The sequence below is a fragment of the Lynx canadensis genome, chromosome B4 (genome assembly GCF_007474595.2).
Source record: "Lynx canadensis isolate LIC74 chromosome B4, mLynCan4.pri.v2, whole genome shotgun sequence".
Lineage (NCBI taxonomy): Eukaryota > Metazoa > Chordata > Mammalia > Carnivora > Felidae > Lynx > Lynx canadensis.
In genome coordinates this window covers 129473149-129492321 of record NC_044309.1, presented here as the reverse complement: position 1 = coordinate 129492321, position 19173 = coordinate 129473149, and the positions used below count along the sequence as shown (strand labels likewise).

Here is a 19173-nt window from a genome sequence, read left to right as displayed (position 1 = left end):
ACTTTAGCAGGAATAGATGTGTCCCTAGACTATTTTCTTGGAATCAGATAATACTTTCCCTTAAATTTAATATTTTAGTCAGTGATGGGCCTTTTACTACTATAATCATTATGACGCAGTCATTAAATCTGTTCTTGTGAATTTCCTCTGGATCCCAGCCATCTACTCAGTCACGGACAACCAAATGAAGAATGAACCGTTTGAACTGATCTTGAACTCACAAACTAGAGGCTGCAGGGAGTCTCCCTGTGTAGGCTTTTCCTTCCAGTTCTAGATCTACCTGCAGATTGTCTGACATGTCATGGCTCTGGGTATGATTTATATTCACTGTCAAAGAGAAAACACGTGACTTTTATCTAACTTATTTTGCTATCAGAAATATTTTCGGGACTGTTAGATACTAATATTTTCAGCTCCAGGTGTTCAGAGGGTGAAACACTGCTGACAGGAGAAATGGAAACACTTCTGTTTCACAGCCCTCCCTCCAGGTTATTATGGTAGTTTGAAGAACAAAAGGAGGCAGGAATAGTATAATAACCTCACTGTTTTTAGATTGGCAGAGGGGGACATTTGTGTTCAATACAGAGTTATTTCAAATACCAAAGGGCAGAGATTTGGGGCGGCCCAGTTTTAAGTGTGGGGGTAAATGAAGACCCTAGAATGAACTTCACTGAATGTCTGGTAAATGTGTGTTGTTTTGTCTTTGTGCATATCCGTTCATTTTCTTTCTCGAGGTCTTCTTAGCCTATCGTTCTTCTACAGAGGTTTATAAATTACTTTAGTTGATTCTTGATCTTAAATCCAGCGTTCTGTTTTTTATCTTTCTGTGAGAGGGTCACAGACATCAGGCGGGCACCCCGGCTTTTGGGACAGGGTCTGAGAAGAATGGCCGGCCTTTTCTTAGGCTCTATCAGCTGAGTGCTTTTTATAAACCCTTTTTTACAGAGGCAGGTAGGGTTTGAGATCTGAGCCTATCCAGGCAAATCCTAGGGGGTACGAATTATCTAATTTGTAAAATGCTTGAAGGCAGGGGCGCCTGGGTGGCTCAGTCGGTTAAGCATCTGACTTTGCCTGAGGTCATGATCTCATAGTTCATGGGTTCGAGCCCCGCGTCAGGCTCTGTGCTGACTGCTCAGAGCCTGGAGCCTGCTTCGGATTCTGTGTCTCCCTCTCTCTGCCCCTCCCCTGCTCATGCTGTATTCTGTCTCTCAAAAATAAACATTTAAAAAAAAATAAAATACTTCAAGGCAAAAGTATTTTCTTTTGGTTACAAAGCTAGAGAATTAATTTCCATTTTTCCTACAGCATGACGAAAATGGTAAGTGACCCTGGCCAGGACGATAAACTGGTGAGAAGATCCTCTACCTAAATAACAAAATGATCATTGTTGTGAAGGTGTAAATAAAACGCATATTGATCCCTTTCTTTCAGCGATTCATTCTGATCATAGATGTAATACAGGAATTGGGAAACTTTTCTCTTGCGATAGGATTTGCAGCCTGTTGCTTAGAAGCAGCAGATAGCAGATCAAGTATAGAAGTGGGACTTGAGATTACCAAAGTGAAAAAATGAGGATGAGGCTGGGAAATAAATGGGAAGGAGCGGCTGAGTGCCTTAGTTCGTCGAGTGTCCATCTGTTGATTGGCTCCGGTCGTGATCCCAGGGTTGTGGGATTGAGCCCCCCTCTGCACTGGGTGGGGAGCCTGCTTGAGATTCTCTCTCTTCCTCCCTCTGCCCTTCACCCCTGCTCGTGCGTGTGCAACACACACATGCGTACACTTTTCTCTCTCTAAAATAAAATTAAAAAGAAAAAGAAATGGGAAGGTATAAACAAAAATACTCTTCTTTCTCCAAGATTCCATGGACTTTAATTATCCTACAGCAGTTAAGGCAAACAATTCTATTTGGGACCACTCTTTCTGTGTTCTCTTAAAGTACTTTATGCTTAGCTCTATAGCACAAATAATGTTGATGTAATTATTAGTTTAAATGCCTGTCTCACCTTTTAAATTTGGTCCTACAAAAGAAAATCTGGAGCGCCTGGGGCGTCTTAGTCGGTTAAGTGTCTGACTCTTGATTTCAACTCAGGTTATGATCTCACAGTTTGTGAGATCGAGCCCCAGTGACAATATGGAACCTGCTTGGGATTGTGTCTCTCTCTCCCCCTCTCGGCCCCTCCCCCCCCAAAATAAATAAGCTTAAAAAAAAAAAAAAGCAAAATCTTATTTTTGCCCTTGTGCCTCCCCTCCCCCTGATGTTAAAGACTAGGATGTTGTAGGTGCTTAAATGTCAGTAAATAACGGATTCAAGTAATACTCAGAATAACTCCATATAACAGAGAATATATTTAAGAAACAATAACAACATAGACTCGTTTACCCCAAGCAGTGTGACTTGTGAATAATGAGAAAACTTTTCTTTCAAGTACTGATGAAAGTGCGTGGGTGAGTGGGTCCTGAATAGTGAGTCTGCAACTATAAATCTTAAAAAGCCATCTTGTTCTGCCTATTGCCTATAACTGGTTGGTTGCCACGTTCCTTAAATTCCCCCACAGCAGCTTTTGACTCCGTTTTCTTGGCCCCATTACCCTGCTTAGGTCCACATCTTCTCCAGTATGCTACAAACACCTCCTTATTTCTGCCCCCTAATTGCCAACCCCCAAGTATATCCCACATCCTGTTATCATTACATGAGCTACAACTCTGCTATTCTCCTATTTTGATGGCTCTTCATTACCAAGGAATACTAGTTAAAACTGTCCGTACCGAACAGATTTGGATATTGGGATACTCACTATAGAGCAAAACATCAGAAAGGATAAGGGAGAGGTTCCAAGTAGGCCTTTTAGACTGGGAACATGATTAACTCAACCAGCAGAAATAAGAAAAGACCGTAATAAACTCACTTTTTAGACACACAGAATTTGCAGTGTAAGTGGGACACGGAGGGCAGAAGGATGGGATCTGAGGAGGAGGAGTGCCCCCCGGAAGAACCGGATGCAGGGTACGATCGAGTTGGACGTCTGGCACTGTATTCATAGTTTCACTTACTCTCTTTGCATCTGTGCCACAGCCTCTATGGTAAACAGTCCATTTTGCAGCTAAAGAAGCAGACTAGAAAGGCTTGCGTAATTCGTCTGTACCTGGTAATGGTATGATTGGGATTTTAACTCAGGTCTGTCTTTCAGGCTCATGCTCTTTTTTGTTTTTACTCTGCATCCCATGACAGCATGGGAGAGAGGACATGGTTGGACCCAAAAATATTTGGAAGTCACCCGTAGGTAGGTAGCAATCAAAGCTCTCAGATTGCTGTGGGTGAGGGAATAGACGGATAAAGGGGTTGAGACTTGGCCCCTGGGTTATACATTTTTTCTGTGTGACAGGAACCGTTTGCTGTGATTGTGTATTTGATTTTAGAATTAAAACATTTAGCAGAGTTCACATTGTATACCAGAAGACCATGTATGGTAATGTATCACCTCTGGTACTCCATGTGATTGAAAGGAGAAAGACGTCATTCTTTTTTTTTTTTTTTTTAATTTTTTTTTAAAATTAATGTTTTGTCTTTATTTTTGAGAGTGGGGGGCGGGGGGGGGCGGTGAGGGGCAGAGAGAGAGGGAGATACAGAATCCGAAGCAGGCTCCAGCCTCTGAGCTGTCCACACGGAGTCCTATGTGGGGCTTGAACCCATGAGCCATGAGATCCTGACCTGAGCCGAAGTCGTATGTTTAACCGACTGAGCCCCCCAGGCGCCCTGTGAAAGACGTCCTTCTTAGCTTTTGTGTTTGTGAGATTGAAGGAAATCGTGAATCTAAAGCACTAGCACATAAATGTTGATTTCTTTTCTCTCCTAAAGGTACTCTACCATTTCTCTCTTCCTACCCCAACATTCTTCTCCAATTTGATATCAACCCAAGACAACATTTGTTTCATTATATGTTATCCTTCATTAGTTACACTCTCTACTCTAGCCAAACGAAGCAGTTTGCTAGTGTAGTGTGCCTGTGTGTGACTTCCCATCTTAATCCTTTATTTAAAATTTTTATTTATTGCTTAATATTTATTAGGCCCGGTATGGGATTCTACAGTGTACAAAAACAGTCGCCACTCATCATAAAGAAGCTTTTAGAATTGGTTTGGAGAGATAAGGCACTTACCGAGATAAGTATAAGGCTTTGAATTTAAATATCTTGTACACATTTGTAGTGCAAGCCAAGTGCTATGGGAATACAGGAGAGGAGGGAAATTCTTCTGACTGGAAATGGGGGTGCAACACTTGCTAAAAGTCTGCTCAGCTGGATCCTGGTCTAGATAACCGTTGGTCCTTTGTCTTGTGTTAGCCTCACAGTAGATGGCGGTTACGTCTGTGTTGCAGGTGACAAAACCGGGGCTTAGTTTCTTGTTCAAAGCTACACAACTAACAGGTTACCAAGTCAGGTTCATTTGGCTCTAAACCTTAATCTGTTTCCTTTACACCAGAGGTCCAAAAACTATGGCCTACAGGCCAGACCTGGCCCGCTGCGTGTTTTTGTAAGGCTCGTGAACTAAGAATGATTTTTACATTTTTAAATGGGTAGAAAAAAAAAGTCAAAAGAAGAAGAATATTTTGAGATGTGAGAATTAGATGAAATTTATGTTTCGGTGCCCATCAGTAAAGTTTTTCTGGAACACAGCCGTACTTGCTCATTTACATACTGTCTACAGCTGCTTTTGCATTGTAACAGTGGAGTCCTGTAGTTAGTTGCATCAGAAATCAGGCAGCCTGCAAGGCCTAAAATACTATCTGGCTTTTTATAGAAAAAGTCTGCTGACCCGCGCTTTATGTCGTACTTCCTTTCTAGGGATAGCTTCGTGGAGAAGGGATTATTTGAGGTGATCCTTGATGTCCGGCTACATTTTCATTAGGCATGAATCCTCTTGGTAGGGGATACCGCATGGGGACCAGCACTGATCCCTGCCATAGCAGTCTGGCTGAGATTTGGGAAAGCACCATATGTGGGGAATGTAGAAGTCCAGACTCATTGCAACACAGGATTAATGGATGGAGCTGTGTATGACATGCCTGCGAGAAAGAGGACCCCACTGGAGACACCACAGGGCTCAGTGACTAGCAGCACCAGCCCTAGAATTGGTTTGGATCTGAGTCTGCTTATGCCACGTATTAGCTAAGTGGTTTTTTGGTAAAACACTTAACGCTTTTAAACATTGTTTCTTGGTCTGTAAAAGGAGAATAATGGAAAGATCTCCCTTTTAAAACAGATTTTTTTTAGTGTTTATTTTTGAGAGAGAGAGCACAAGCGGGGGAGGGCAGAGAGAGAGGGAGACACGGAATCCAAAACAGGCTCTAGGCTCCCAGCTGTCAGCACAGAGCCCGACGCGGGGCTCGAACCCGCAAACCGCGAGATCATGACCTGAGCCGAAGTCGGAGGCTCAACTGACCGAGCCACCCAGGCACCCCAGCTTCACATTTTATCTTACCAATTCTTTACAACAAGGTGTGGCACTAACATCGCTATTTTATCAGTGAAGAAACTGGGGGCCGCCTGGGTGGCTCAGTCAGTTAAGCATCCACCTTCAGCTCAGGTGATGATCTCGCAGTTCATGGGTTCGAGCCCCACATCGGGCTCTGTGCTGATAGCTCGGACCCTGCAGCCTGCTTTGGATTCTGTGTCTCCCTCTCTGCCCTTCCCCCGCTCACACTCTGTCTCTCTCTCTTTCAAAAATAAATAAACATTAAGAAAATGTATAAATGAAGAAGCTGAAGTGCAGGGAAGTTAGGTAACAACATATTTAAGTGTTTACAGCTATAGTAAGTGGCAAAGCCGAGATTCGAATTATGTTCTAACCATACACTTCAGCATTGCTCTTGGTGAAATGTGGCTTTTATTGGGTCTCAGGTGGATTTGATAATATTTTAAGTAGTGTTTAAGTAATGGAGTAAACAAATTTGTATTGGGGCATAATACATTGAAAACACTGTCATCAGTCACTATATCCCTTACCTTTCTGGGCATCACCTTGAGCTTTAATCAGAGATGCCACCCTAAAAAGTGTTGAGTCACACTGGCCTGAATTCTATGTGAAGTAAAATACTGTTTTCTGTCCTCTTACTATATCTCTCCTTAAACTTTTGTGTAGATAGTAAAACAACAGTGAGATCACAGGATATCGAATTGGTTTGTTGAATGATTATTGAATATGAAATAATGTTATATCCCAAATTTATCTGTTTCACGTAGGTCTCTTCAGGGTTTTTCTTTTTCTTCTTCTCCTTCTTCCTCCTCGTCTCCTCCTCCTCCGATTTAAAAATAGCTTTAAAGTATTTTATTTATTTATTTATTTATTTATTTATTTATTTATTTATTTAGAGAGGGAGTGAGTGCACACACAGGGGACGGGCAGAATCCAAGCAGCAGGCTTGGGATTCTCTCTCTGTCTCCCTTTGCCCCTCCCCCACTCACACTTCCTAAATAAATAAACAGCTTTTAGAAAATAAAAATAACTTTAGAAAAGCAGCTTTGTCACTCATTTGTGTCTTCTTACTTTTTAAACCAGAGCGTTAGAAATGCAGATAGCTTTGTTTGAAAATTTGGAAGATCTCACTTTTTAGTATTGTTGTAAATTATGTTGCTGATGGGAAGGCCAGTTAACCAAAGAATTGCTTTGTTTATAATTTCCTGTTCATTCCTGTACTAAATTCATGTGGTATTAGGATTCGATGTAACCTGTTCTTTCTGTCCTCATGGTTAGCTTTCTACAAATTGGGGACCACTCTTCATCTTGGATGTTCGGTTTTATTATTCTGCTCATGCAAACCCCTTAAGTAAGAGTAGTGCCGTGAGGCTCCATGCCAGACGTCGTTTTCGGTGCTGGGGATGCATCGGTGGGCCGAACAGGCAAAACCTCTCACTTACATTCCAACAGAGGAGACGAAATAAATGCAGTATTATTATAGATGAGAAGACAGTAATCGGGGTCGAGAGTTTCAATAGAGCGGTCAGGAAAGCTGACATTGGAGCATGGACGTGAGGGAGGTGTGAAATCAGCAGACTGGAATACCCGCGGCACACAGAACAGCGAATCCTGAAGTTGCGTGCTCCTCTTGGTGGGCTGGCAGACCTGCTCTCAGGGAACTTTCGTTACCCTGGGAGACAGTGCGAAGGACTGAAAGGGAGTACAGTTTGTTTTTTCTTCTCATCTTTCACAAAAGTCAGAATTTATATTCTAGGGAAGAAAGGGGCTTTAAAATGAAATCTTTATTAGATTCTTGTTAAGTGAGATAGAAACCTGACTTGCATATAGTACTCTTTGTTGTCTGTCTTGTGAAAGGAAAATTTATAGACTGCCACATGAGGGAGAAGAGAAATCATGTCTAGTTTTGTAGAGCGTAAGAGTTAATAATTCATTTTCTCAGCTGACATACACCTAAGCCTATGATTAGCCTATGATTTTAAAAACAAAACATTTTCATATTAAACATAGAGGTAAATTCTTGCCTAGAAATGATCATGTGAACTGTTATCTCATAGTTTGCCCAGAGGCCAAAGTACTTCGCTTTTGAACTTATAACCTTGGAATATAGCCTGGAAATTTAATAGAAATCTGAAACCATTTAACATTTATAGTAGTAGTAGTAATAAATACTTGGGGAGACTTTCAGACATTGTAGAGTGTATGAAATAAAATGCAGAATCACTCCTATTCCAATTTCATTCCCTTAGCATATAAACCTAATGTGTTTTTCTTTCCACAAAAATAAAAGACCTTCCTATAAGGAGCAAAATAATCTACTGAGAGTTTCTTTTTGACCTTTTAGCAAAGACTTACATTTCCCCTTTTTTCAGGAAACCGCTCAGCCTCCGCCTGCCTCGTATTTCTTTGAAACACATAGTGCCAAGGGTGCACATAGATCCTATAAAATGTTTTTACCTTTCTTCCCCTAGCCCCCACTGCTAATCGATGTGGCTATTCAGTTGACTGGGCCAGCTTTGTAAGGCCTGCCCCTGTGGGAGAGTCAATACTGTGAACTGGTGTGCGGGTACCTCACTCCCAGCAGGGCTGGGGGGGGTGGAGACTGGAGGCCAGAGCAGGTGAGTCTACAAGGAGCTACCTCTGAGCGAGGAAAGCGAGTCCCCTTTGCCATGTTAATCATAACCGGGAGACTGTCTTTTAGCCTTACCGATTATTGAGTAGACCCTTCTTGCATACGGTAAGATTGTATTTATGCCTGGAGTTGGAGTGTAGATCTACAGACACCTTTGGTGGTCTTTACTCTCTTACGTTCACCAGTCTACCTGAATGTGAATTTGTGTCTTTCATATCTGACTTTAGGCCAGTACATCCTATGATGGCTTCTGAAGCAGCATGTTTCATGGGCGTCTGGGCGGCTCAGTCGATTAAGTGTCCGACTTTGGCTCCGGTCATGATCTCGCAGTTCAGGCGTTCGAGCCCCGTGTCGGGCCCTGTGCTGACAGCTCAGAGCCTGGAGCCTGCTTCGGATTCTGTGTCTCCCCTTCTCTCTGCCCCTCCCCTGCTTGCACATGCTCACTCGCTGTCTCTCTCAGAAATAAATTAAAAAATTTAGCGGGGCGCCTGGGTGGCTCAGTCGGTTAAGCGTCCGACTTCAGCTCGGGTCACGATCTCGCAGTCCGTGAGTTCAGGCCCCGCGTCGGGCTCTGGGCTGATGGCTCAGAGCCTGGAGCCTGTTTCCGATTCTGTGTCTCCCTCTCTCTCTGCCTCTCCCCCGTTCATGCTCTGTCTCTCTCTGTCTCAAAAGTAAATAAACGTTTAAAAAATAAATAAATAAATAAATAAATAAATAAAAAATAAAAAATTTAGAAAAAATTGGAAGCAGTGTGCCTCATGCAACGGGCAGGCAGGTGGGTAGGTAGATATGGATACGGCCCTGTGGAACTTGACGAAGGGAGAGGGTTATTTTATTTCTCTCTTCGGACACCCAGGAGAGCTGAGGAGAAGTCGTGTATAATACCCCAGCCTAGATAGAAATAATGAAAAGAACTTCAAAAATTCAAGGTTTTCCTAGCATAATTTCTAAAAACTAAACAAAGGGAAGATTTTTACATAAAGCACTCCTTAATACCACTTAGAAATGGTTCTTGGACACTGGAGACAGCTGAATTTTGATGCCTTATAACTTTGAAGTGAAAGACCGTGATACATTTTTGTCTCTAGATAATGTCACTACCATTTTCTTGAGGATAGCACAGTAATTCAGTGCTTTAGCATTTCGGCTTCCTCTTACTGATACCATTTTTCATGTCATTCTCTTTTATATTAAAAAAAACGGGGCACCTGGGTGGCTCAGTCGGTTGAGCGTCCGGCTTCGGCTCAGGTCACAATCTCGTGGTCTGTGAGTTCGAGCTCCGCGTCGGGCTCCGTGCTGACAGCTCGGAGCCTGGAGCCCGCTTCGGATTCTGTGTCTCCCTCTCTCTCTCCCCCTCGCCCCCTCACATTCTGTCTCTCTCTCTGTCAAAAATAAATAAACATTAAAAAAAAAAGTTAAAAAAGAAGACTTTTGTAGGCTTCATTACAAATGTAATACCTGTTTATTATTAGGAGCCTGAGGAGATTTGGAGTAGATATGCTTCCTGTTTTGAAGATGATGATGATTTCATGGGTGCACTTGGGTTGTAATTGTCAAGGCTCACGGTACAAATAAATAGATGCGGTTTGTTGTGTATGTCACTTACACCTCAATAAAACTGTTCAGTTTTTTTTTTTATTGATTAGATGACTAATCAAAATTGGACTTGTTTTGCTGTTACTATGTGTTTCCATTTGTTAGTGAAATTGAACATTTTGATGGTACCAGTCATTTGCGATTAAACATTTCATCTTCTGTGAATTGTTCAGGTATAGTCTTTGCCTCATTTTCTGTTGTCAGGTGTGTTTCTGAATTTGTGTAGCCTATTCTTACGTTAGTGATGACAACCCCTTGTCTGTCTCGTCTGTGGCAGTTCTTTTCTCCCTGGTTGGTTTTCCTTTTGACTTTAAAGCCCATTTCTCCCCCCTTCCCTTCTCCTTTCCTTCCTAACTTACACAGCCACATGTCTTTTTTTTTCTTTTCCCCTTCCTAGTTTTTAGGTTTCCTGCCTTATTTAAGAATCCCCCAGGGGTGCCTGGGTGGCTCAGTCGGTTAGCGTCCGACTTCAGCTCAGGTCATGATCTCGCAGTCTGTGAGTTCAGGCCCCGCATCGGGCTCTGGGCTGATGGCTCAGAGCCTGGAGCCTGCTTCTGGTTCTGTGTCTCCCTCTCTGTCTGCCCCTCCCCCGTTCATGCTCTGTCTCTCTCTGTCTCAAAAATAAAAATAAAACGTTAAAAAAAAAAATTAAAAAAAAAAAAAAAAGAATCCCCCAGACCCCAGTTATGCTCTCAAGTTTTCTTGTATTTGCGTAGTTTTCATTGTTCTCTTAGATTTTATTCCTTCTCGAATTTTTCTGGTATGGACTAGGCACCGTGAAGTGCTCATTTGGATAGCCAACTTTTACAAATACCATGTGGTAAATAAACCGTTTTCCCCCAACCAGAGTGAAGTGCTACTTTTCTCTTCTGTTAATTTCCTGTAGAAACTTGAATCTGTTTTAGGATTATCATGTTCTTTTGATCACTGTGTATATTCTTACTGCTGTTTCTTTTTTAAGTTTTGTTTGTTTATTGGGGGGAGCGGGGGAGGGAGAGAAAGAATCCCAAGCAGGCCCTGCGCTGTCAGCCCAGAGCCCCATGCAGGGCTCAGTCTCACAAACATGAGATCATGAACTGAACTGATAATCGAGTCAGATGCTTAACCAACTGAGCCTCCGCCTCCCCCCCAGGCGCCCCCATAGTGTTGAGCCACAGTGGCTTTATGCCAAGTCCTAACATACTGATAGAACATGCCTCACTTCATGGTTTTTCCTTTTCTAAACTTTCCTAGGAGTGTTTCACGTACCAAATAGAAAAGTATTTAGGCCTATTTTCTTCCCTAGACACCATTTGCTTCTGATTAAAAATGGCATTAGGTATACATTTTATTTCGGCAAGGATTAACATTTTTATATTAAGCATTCCTCCAGAAACAAAATGTATCTTTCTATTTATTCAGGCCTTGTTTTGCATCCTACATCGTGTGTTCTATACTACACATTTTGTTGCTCTTTTCAATAACTGCCACTGCTGGTTTTAAAATAGTTATGCATAAATGTGACAAAATTTTATTATTAGGTCTGCTGGTTTGTAGTTAGTTCTTTTGGTGTTTCTAAGTATATAGTTACATTTGTAAGGGTAACTTGTCTCTGTATTATCTTGATCTCCATTTTGTACTTGCTTTTATATATAGAAGGAATAATAGTGACAGCGCAGTTATCTGTGATTTCTAATAATGACTGGTATTTCACAGCTTAATGTGATGTTTGCTGGGGCGCCTGGGTGGCTCAGTCCGTTAAGCATCTGACTCTTGATTTCAGCTCAGGTCCCATTCTCACTGTTGAGCCCTGCACTGGGTTCCATGCTCAGCATGGAGCCTGCTTAAGGTTCTTTCTCTCCTTCTCTCTGCCTCTCCCTCACTCATGCTGTCTCACTCTCAAAATAAGTACACATTAAAAATTATATGTGTGTGTGTATGTAATATGTAATGTTTGCCGGTGGTTTTTTATGTCTTGTTTTTCCTTTGTTATAATTAACAAATGTGATAACATTCTTATCAAGTGTTCTGTTTAATGAATTTTAACAATTTGGGACCACGATCCTTAATAAGAAATAAAACCTTTCCATCATCTTAGAATGTTCCATAGTACTAGATGTCCATCAACACTCTCCCCACCCCCCCCCACCCCCCACCAAGAAAAGAGAAAACTAGTTTCTCGCTTCTGTTACGATAGATTTTGTGTCTCATTCAGCAGGGCCCTTCAGGTCCATCCCTGCTGCCGGTAGTTCATTCTTTTTGTGTTGTGTAACATTCCATTTTGTGAATCAACCACAGTTTGTTTATCCATTTTCCTATTGATTTCAAGACAGTCATTTTTCAGTTTGGGGCTATTATGAATAAAGCTTCCATGAACATACTTGTGCGAGTGTTTTTCTACACACATGCTTTTATTTTCTTTGGTTAAATACAAGAAGCATTTTAACTTTATAAAAAAGTAGAACCGCAAAGCAGTTCTACCAAGCGGATATACTGTTTTACACTTTGGCAAGCGGCATATGAAAGTTCTCGTGGTTCCACACCCTTATCAACGTTCCGTGTTTTCAGTGGGCACGAAATGCTAGCTCAGGTTTTTTTGTTTTTAAAGGTTACTTATTTTGGGAGGGAGAGGGAGAGAGCACAAGCAGGGGAGGGGCAGAGAAAGAGGGAAAGAGAGAATCCCAAGCAGGCCCTGCATTGTCAGCACAGAACCTGATGCAGGGCTCGATTCCACGAACCGATCCCGTGAACCGCAAGGTCATGACCTGAGCCAAGATCAAGAGTGAGATACTTAACCAACTGAGCCACCCAGGTGCCTCCTGTTTGGTTTTAATTTCAGATCCCTGATGACTAATGCTGTTGAGCCGCACATTCATGTATTTTCTGCCCATCGGGATATCATTTTGTGGGAAGTTGTCTGTTAAAGTCACTAACCCATCTTCAAAAACATGCTTTGTTCTTTTTGTTACGATTTGTAACAATTCTTTGTAGATTCTGCATAGGCGTTCTTTGCCAGATAATTGAGTGTATTGCGAATGTTGCCTCCCAGTCTACATCTTGTCTCTTTATTATCTTAGTGGTACCTTTCAAAGGAGCAAGAAGTTTTAAATTTTCGGTGTTCAGTGTATCTATTTTTTTCTTCAGTAATTCTTGTTTTTTATGACCCAGGAAGTTTTTGTTTATTGCAAAGCTGTGAAGATTATCCTCTTTTTTTTTCCCCTAGAAGTTTTAAAACACTCATATATAGGTTTGTTATCTCTTTCAAGTTAACTTTTGTATACATGGGATGAGTTGAGGTTCTGTTTTGTTTTGTTTTGTTTTGTTTTGTTTTCCCCCCATTGGGTATTCAACTTTTTTTATTTGTGAAAAAGACTTCCCTTTCTCCCACTGAATTGACTTGATGCTTTAATACTGACTGTACTATTCTCTTCTGTTTCATTCATTGATGTGGGGGCTTGGGGTGCACTGATGCGAGTTTGTGGGATTTGGGGTACATGGTCATCTTAAGACTGTCAAGCTTTCCAATCCATGGTCATGTATTTCTCCATTTATCTTTGTACATTTGTTCTGTTGGATTTTGCAGAAGAACTTATTGTAGCAACGATGGCTGAACCTTTCTTTAAAAATAGCGTGAGATCTTTCTGCAGCTTTGGATTCATTTTGTTGGAGATATAGTATGAGTTTAATGGCCGTCAGGTTAATGTCAAAAGCCTGCAATAATGTTTAGAAAATGCTGCTGAAAGTTTCCGTTTCCTACAGCTCTCCATGGGTAGAGAATCCTCTCTTGAACTGAGGGGAAAGAAGGATAGTTGGGACTGAGAGAGAAGGAGGAATAATTGCTCCCTTGCTTGATGGAAATGATGCTCACAAGCAGGAGGAAACCAAATGACATAAACCCAGATTTTCTTTGATTGCCTAATGATATGATGTTTAAAATACGGTGGGGAAGGGGGGAGCCTATCAAAGTGCTGACATGTTGAAGCATTTGTCCATCTCTGCCAGCTACTTACAGGAGAGTGGCCTAAGACTTTGCTGACTTGTGTATGTTCAGTAAAAAAAAAAAAAAAAAAAAAAAAAAAAAAAAGGCTTTGCTTTTGATGGAATGGAATGGGAGGTCAAGGGGGTGGGGAGGATGGGTCCGTCGCAAAATTTGTCCTACAAGATCCAAACTCTTTTATATCTGAACTTAGAAGTGAGAGGGGGCCATAGCGCCAAAATAGCCCCTTCTAACAATTCCCTGTAGTTCCTGCATACTTGATTGATATTTCAGATACCACACTGAATTCCAGGTAAGCATCTGGGAAAGGTTATCACATGGAGAGGTTTCTTGGTGTGCTGTTACCCTTAGCTGGCAGTGATTATGAAGAACTCTTAAATTTTTTTGTCTGGGTTTTTTTTTTTTTCTATCTCTAGTGTTTATAATTTAAGGAACCTTTATTTTAAACTATTAACCTAGTAGCCAAGACTTAAATAAATCCCTATCTTGAAATACAAACAGTATTTTTTTTAATAATATACTTTCCTCTGAACTCTATGCTCTTAAAACCTAGAGACCTATGTTGTCTGGTTTTGAGAATTTAACTAATAATGTCACCCTGCCTATTGCTATGAATTGTAATTGAACGAAGTTGGTTTGTTTTCCTCTGAGAATCACTGTAAAGGGACAGAGAGTGTCCTGAAGAAAATACTAATGGCCCAAACTGAGTTCAACTCTTACACCTTTTCTTGTGTGAGAAATTTCCTGGCATTTTTAAAAACTTGGTTTCAAGGAAAATTTTTGGCTCTTTGGTAACTAATCAACTTTAATATGGTCACGGGCCTGTTTGGGAATCACAGATTCGCCAAAGTGGGGTGTATGTGTCTGCATGCATACGTCTCTGTAGGAGTGCAGAGAGAATGTTCAGAGAATTTTGTACTCACCTTAGAAATAATCACATAATGATGAGGCGCCTGGGTGGCTCAGTCAGTTAAGCGTCCGACTTCGGCTCAGGTCACGATCTCATGGTTTGTGGGTTCGAGCCCCGCGTCGGGCTCCGTGCTGACAGCTAAGAGCCTGGAGCCTGCTTTGGATTCTGGGTCTCCCTCTCTCTCTGCCCCTCCCCTACTCACGCTCGGTCTCTGTCTCTCAAAAATGAATAAACGTTAAAAAAAAAAATTAAAAAAAAGAATCATGTAATGAGAATTTAGAGTCACTTTTTCTCCTTATTTTCTCTTCCCCTGTTCGTTTCAGGGTAACCAGGAGCCGACAACAACTCCTGACGCAATGGTTCAGCCTTTTACTACCATCCCGTTTCCGCCACCTCCCCAGAATGGAATTCCCACAGAATACGGAGTGCCACACACTCAGGACTATGCCGGCCAGACCAGTGAGCATAACCTGACGCTGTACGGGAGCACGCAAGCCCACGGGGAGCAGAGCAGCAGCTCCCCCAGCACACAGAATGGATCTCTCACGGTAAGGGAGCTCTGAGCGGGGAGGGAGGAGGGCCTGTCAGGTTGCAATCCTCGCCTGCATCGCCGGGCCAGCAAACCCTTTGCGTTAAGGTAGCGTCTGTCTGACACTACACGGCATTTATGCAATTCACTCCTACCCCCTGCACCGTAACTAGAAGGTGAGGACTTAGAATCCTAGCTCGCAGCCACTGCCCAGGAGCTTACGGTCAAGAGACAGGACAGACAACACAGCAAGGCGAGGGCACAACGAGGGGGGCGCTGCTCTGGTCAGTTTCGCCCATTCGCTTCAGTTCGCCTTGCGGCCCCCTGCCCCCCATGTGGTACCACACGGTCTCTCGGCAGCTCTGTTCTGCACGGGGCCACCTCCCGCTTCCTGGAGATGCTCACTAGGCTCTTGGCTCTCCAGACACTCCCTGTTGCCCTCCTACCCCCCGGAAGTCCTCTCTCAGTCCCCTCTGCTGCTTGCAGCTTCTCTTTCTCTGTTCGATTTTGAGATGTTACAGCACTCCAGGCCTGGATCCTAGGACCCCCGTCCTCTTATTTTGTGTCTTCTCTCTCTATATGATTATGCTACTAGATTCATCTTGCTGTTCAAGCAGCACCCATGAGTCTTCCCTGTTTCTTTCTTTCACGTCTCCATCCAGTCCGTCTGCAGGTCTCGGAAACCGTAACTCGAAGCATTCTCTGACTTCAGCCTCTTGTCTTTAACTTAGTACCTTAACTGGAGAATGTCTATGATAGCAGCTCTTATGCCAGGTTTGAGGCGGGCCCTACTTAGCAGTACAATTTTATTTAATCTCTTTCTGCTTTGGCTTTCTCAGTGATGACAAGTACGTATCTGTACCTGGAAAATGAAGACAGTAGTACCTACCTCAGAATGGCCGTTAGATTTAAAAGAATTTAATTCACGTAAGGTATCTTCATTGCCCCCACACTATTCCCGACCTCATCACATATTCCCTGTGTCACTGCTCCCTAACTAACTTCTCCCTTTGCCACATCACAGCCAGCGTAGTGCTTTGTTTTCTAATGCAAATAGTGTTATTTTCCAACTTAACTCTAACAGTTCCCTAACATACTTAGAATAAAATCCACACTCTGTACTTCGTTTACTAATCCCTGGCCCTAGCCTGCCTCTTTGACTTCGCCTGTTAACCACTAACTTCCTAAAGTAAAAGAAATGTCAGAAATTAACCAGGAGATATATATCAGATATATGTCAACATACAGGAAGGAAGTCTTATTGTCTGTGGGATTATGTCGTCTGTCTCCAAAGATAAAAATGTTCTATATCCTAGATAGAAATATCTATGTCGAATTTTTACATTTCTTTTTGCCCTTCCTGTTTCAGACTATCAGGAGACCTTTATTCAGCCTTTAAACCACTTGATATGATTTACTTCCCAATAAAGAACCTTAGAATGGAAGCTTTTGTTGCGTAAGGATGGATTTCACCTTCAAATTCTATTTCCCTTTATTAGCTATTAGACCGCAAAGAAACCCATTCTTTCCTTGAAAACATGTTGTCTTTTTAGTGTTGATCAGTTATATATAAGCACATAATTTTATACTTCATAAGTAATGGACTGTAGTGACAATTTATTTGAGAGGTATAAGCATGATGGGTAACAAATGAGGATTCCATAGCGTTTGTTCTAGAATTGTGAATATACCAGCCACTATATTGGCCACATTTCCAAATCATTTTCAAATGATGATGAACTCACAGACTTACCAGAACAACTGTGCAAAGAAGAAATAAAATATAAATGTGAGGCTTTATCAAGGTATTTTAATTACTGAATGTGTTTTTTACTAGTTACCTGTCCTTTTTCTCTTTTTACTTTTATTTTCTGTTGCGAGTCAAACCAATTTTAGTAATTTGTGACTTTCTAGGAATTTTTCTTTTTCATCTAAATTGTCTATTTTGTTGGATATAATATATATATATAATTATAATCTATAGATTTATAAATACATGGTTTAATTATAATATAATTTATAAAAATCCATATGATCCTTTTTAATTTCTATAGCATCTGTACTGATATCTCTTCTCTCATTCTTGATTTTGATAATTGTGGCTCCTCTCTTTTTCTTGGTCAGTCTAGCTAAGGTTTATTAATTTTGCAGATCTTTCCAGAAAACCATCTTTTGATTTCATTGATTTTTTTAAATCTATTGTCTTTCTCTTTGATATTTCATTGATATCCATTCTGATCTTCATTATTTCCTTCCTTCTACTAGCTTTGAGTTTGATTTGGTCTTGGTTTTTATTATTTTAAAAAAATTTTAATGTTTATTCATTTTTGAGAGAGAGACAGAGAGAGACAGAGAGACAGAGTGCTAGTGGGGGAGGAGCAGAGAGAGAGGGAGACAGAACCCGAAGCAGGATTGAACAATCCTGACACAGGCTTGAATTCGCAAACCGTGAGGTCACGACCCGAGCCGAAGTCGGACACTTAGCCTACTGAGCCACCCAGGAGCCCCTGCTCTTGGTTTTTCTAAGCCTGTTGAGTTGCAGCCTTAGAACATTGATTTAAATTTTTTTTTCCTTTCTAATATGTGTTTAAAGCTATATATTTCCCCTTAAGTTTCCCTAAAATGTGATATATTGTGTTTTTGTTTTCATTTATTTTTTAAAAAGATTCTTAAATTTTTTTCCTTATGATTTCTTCTTTGATCCTGGGTTACATGGATTTCCTAACTTTTTTTGTTGATTTGTAATTTAATCCCATTGTGGTCACAGAGCATCATAACTTTGTATGATTCAGTTTTTTAAAACTTACTGAGACTTGTGTTATTAAGACAGTCTGTCCTACAGACTGTTTCTAACCAGTTGGCCCTTTTATCAATAAGAAATGTCCCTATTTGTCTCTGCCATTGTCTCTTAGGTCTGTTTTGTCTGATACTAATATAATCACTTCAGTTCTCTTACCATTACTATTTGTGTGACAGCTTTTCCCTTCATTTTGTCTCAAACTCTTCGACTCTAAGGTGTGTCTCTTGTAAAAAAAACATACAACTGGATCTCACTTAAACAATCTGAAAATTACTGCCTTTTTTATCAGAGTATTTAGTCTATTTATATTTAAAGTAATTGTTAATATGGGTGGATTTATGTGTGCCATTTAAACTACTTGTTTTATGGCTCATGTCTTTTATTGTTCCTCTGTTCCTTCTTTCCTGATTTCTGTTAAGTAATTAACTGTACCTTTTAAACCCCTTTGTGATTTTTAAATTATTTGTGTTATTTTTATATTTTCTTAGTTCTTGATCAAGGATTACGTCTTCAACTTATAACTGACCGATGCACTTGCTTGCTTGCAATTTGTTTGCTTACTTGCAGACGTGCGCCCACGTGCTCATGTGTGTGTGTGTGTGTGTGTGTGTGTGTGTCTTTTTTTTTTTTTTTTTTTTTATTTTTTTTTTAACGTTTATTTATTTTTGGGACAGAGAGAGACAGAGCATGAACGGGGGAGGGGCAGAGAGAGAGGGAGACACAGAATGGGAAACAGGCTCCAGGCTCTGAGCCATCAGCCCAGAGCCTGACGCGGGGCTCGAACTCACGGACCACGAGATCGTGACCTGGCTGAAGTCGGACGCTTAACCGACGGCGCCACCCAGGCGCCCCTGTGTGTTTTTGATAAAATATAGCAGCTTCGGTCCTGATATAGCTTCATTCCTCACCATTTTGTGCTGTTATCCTCATATATTTTATACATATGAGTCCAGTTGTATGTTTTTTACAAGAGACTCACCTTAGATTTAAGAGTTTGAGATAAATGAAGGAAAAAGATGTCCTACTAATAATAAGCATAAGAGAGCTGAGGTGGTTGGTTATATTAATATCAGACAAAATAGAGGAGACAAGAAATATTGGTGGAGACAAATATATATTAGAAATGCAACAAAGGGTGCCTGTGTGGCTCAGTTGGTTGAGTGTTTGACTCATGATTTCGGCTCAGGTCACGATCCCAGGGTTGTGGGATCAACCCCACATTGCTCCGTGCTGAGTGTAGAGCCTCCTTGAGATGTTCT

The 19173-nt window shown here is 41.3% G+C and overlaps 1 protein-coding gene across 12 annotated transcripts in view; it reads left to right on the top strand.

Moving 5' to 3' along the window:
• Positions 1–19173, top strand: part of RBFOX2 (RNA binding fox-1 homolog 2) — a 216357-nt gene that overhangs the window by 139649 nt on the left and 57535 nt on the right. For all 12 annotated transcript variants that reach the window (XM_030320513.1, XM_030320511.1, XM_030320509.1 and 9 more), the window contains one exon: positions 14909–15133. In XM_030320513.1, coding sequence (XP_030176373.1) covers positions 14909–15133 — 225 coding nt within the window. The remainder of the gene's footprint in view (positions 1–14908; positions 15134–19173) is intronic.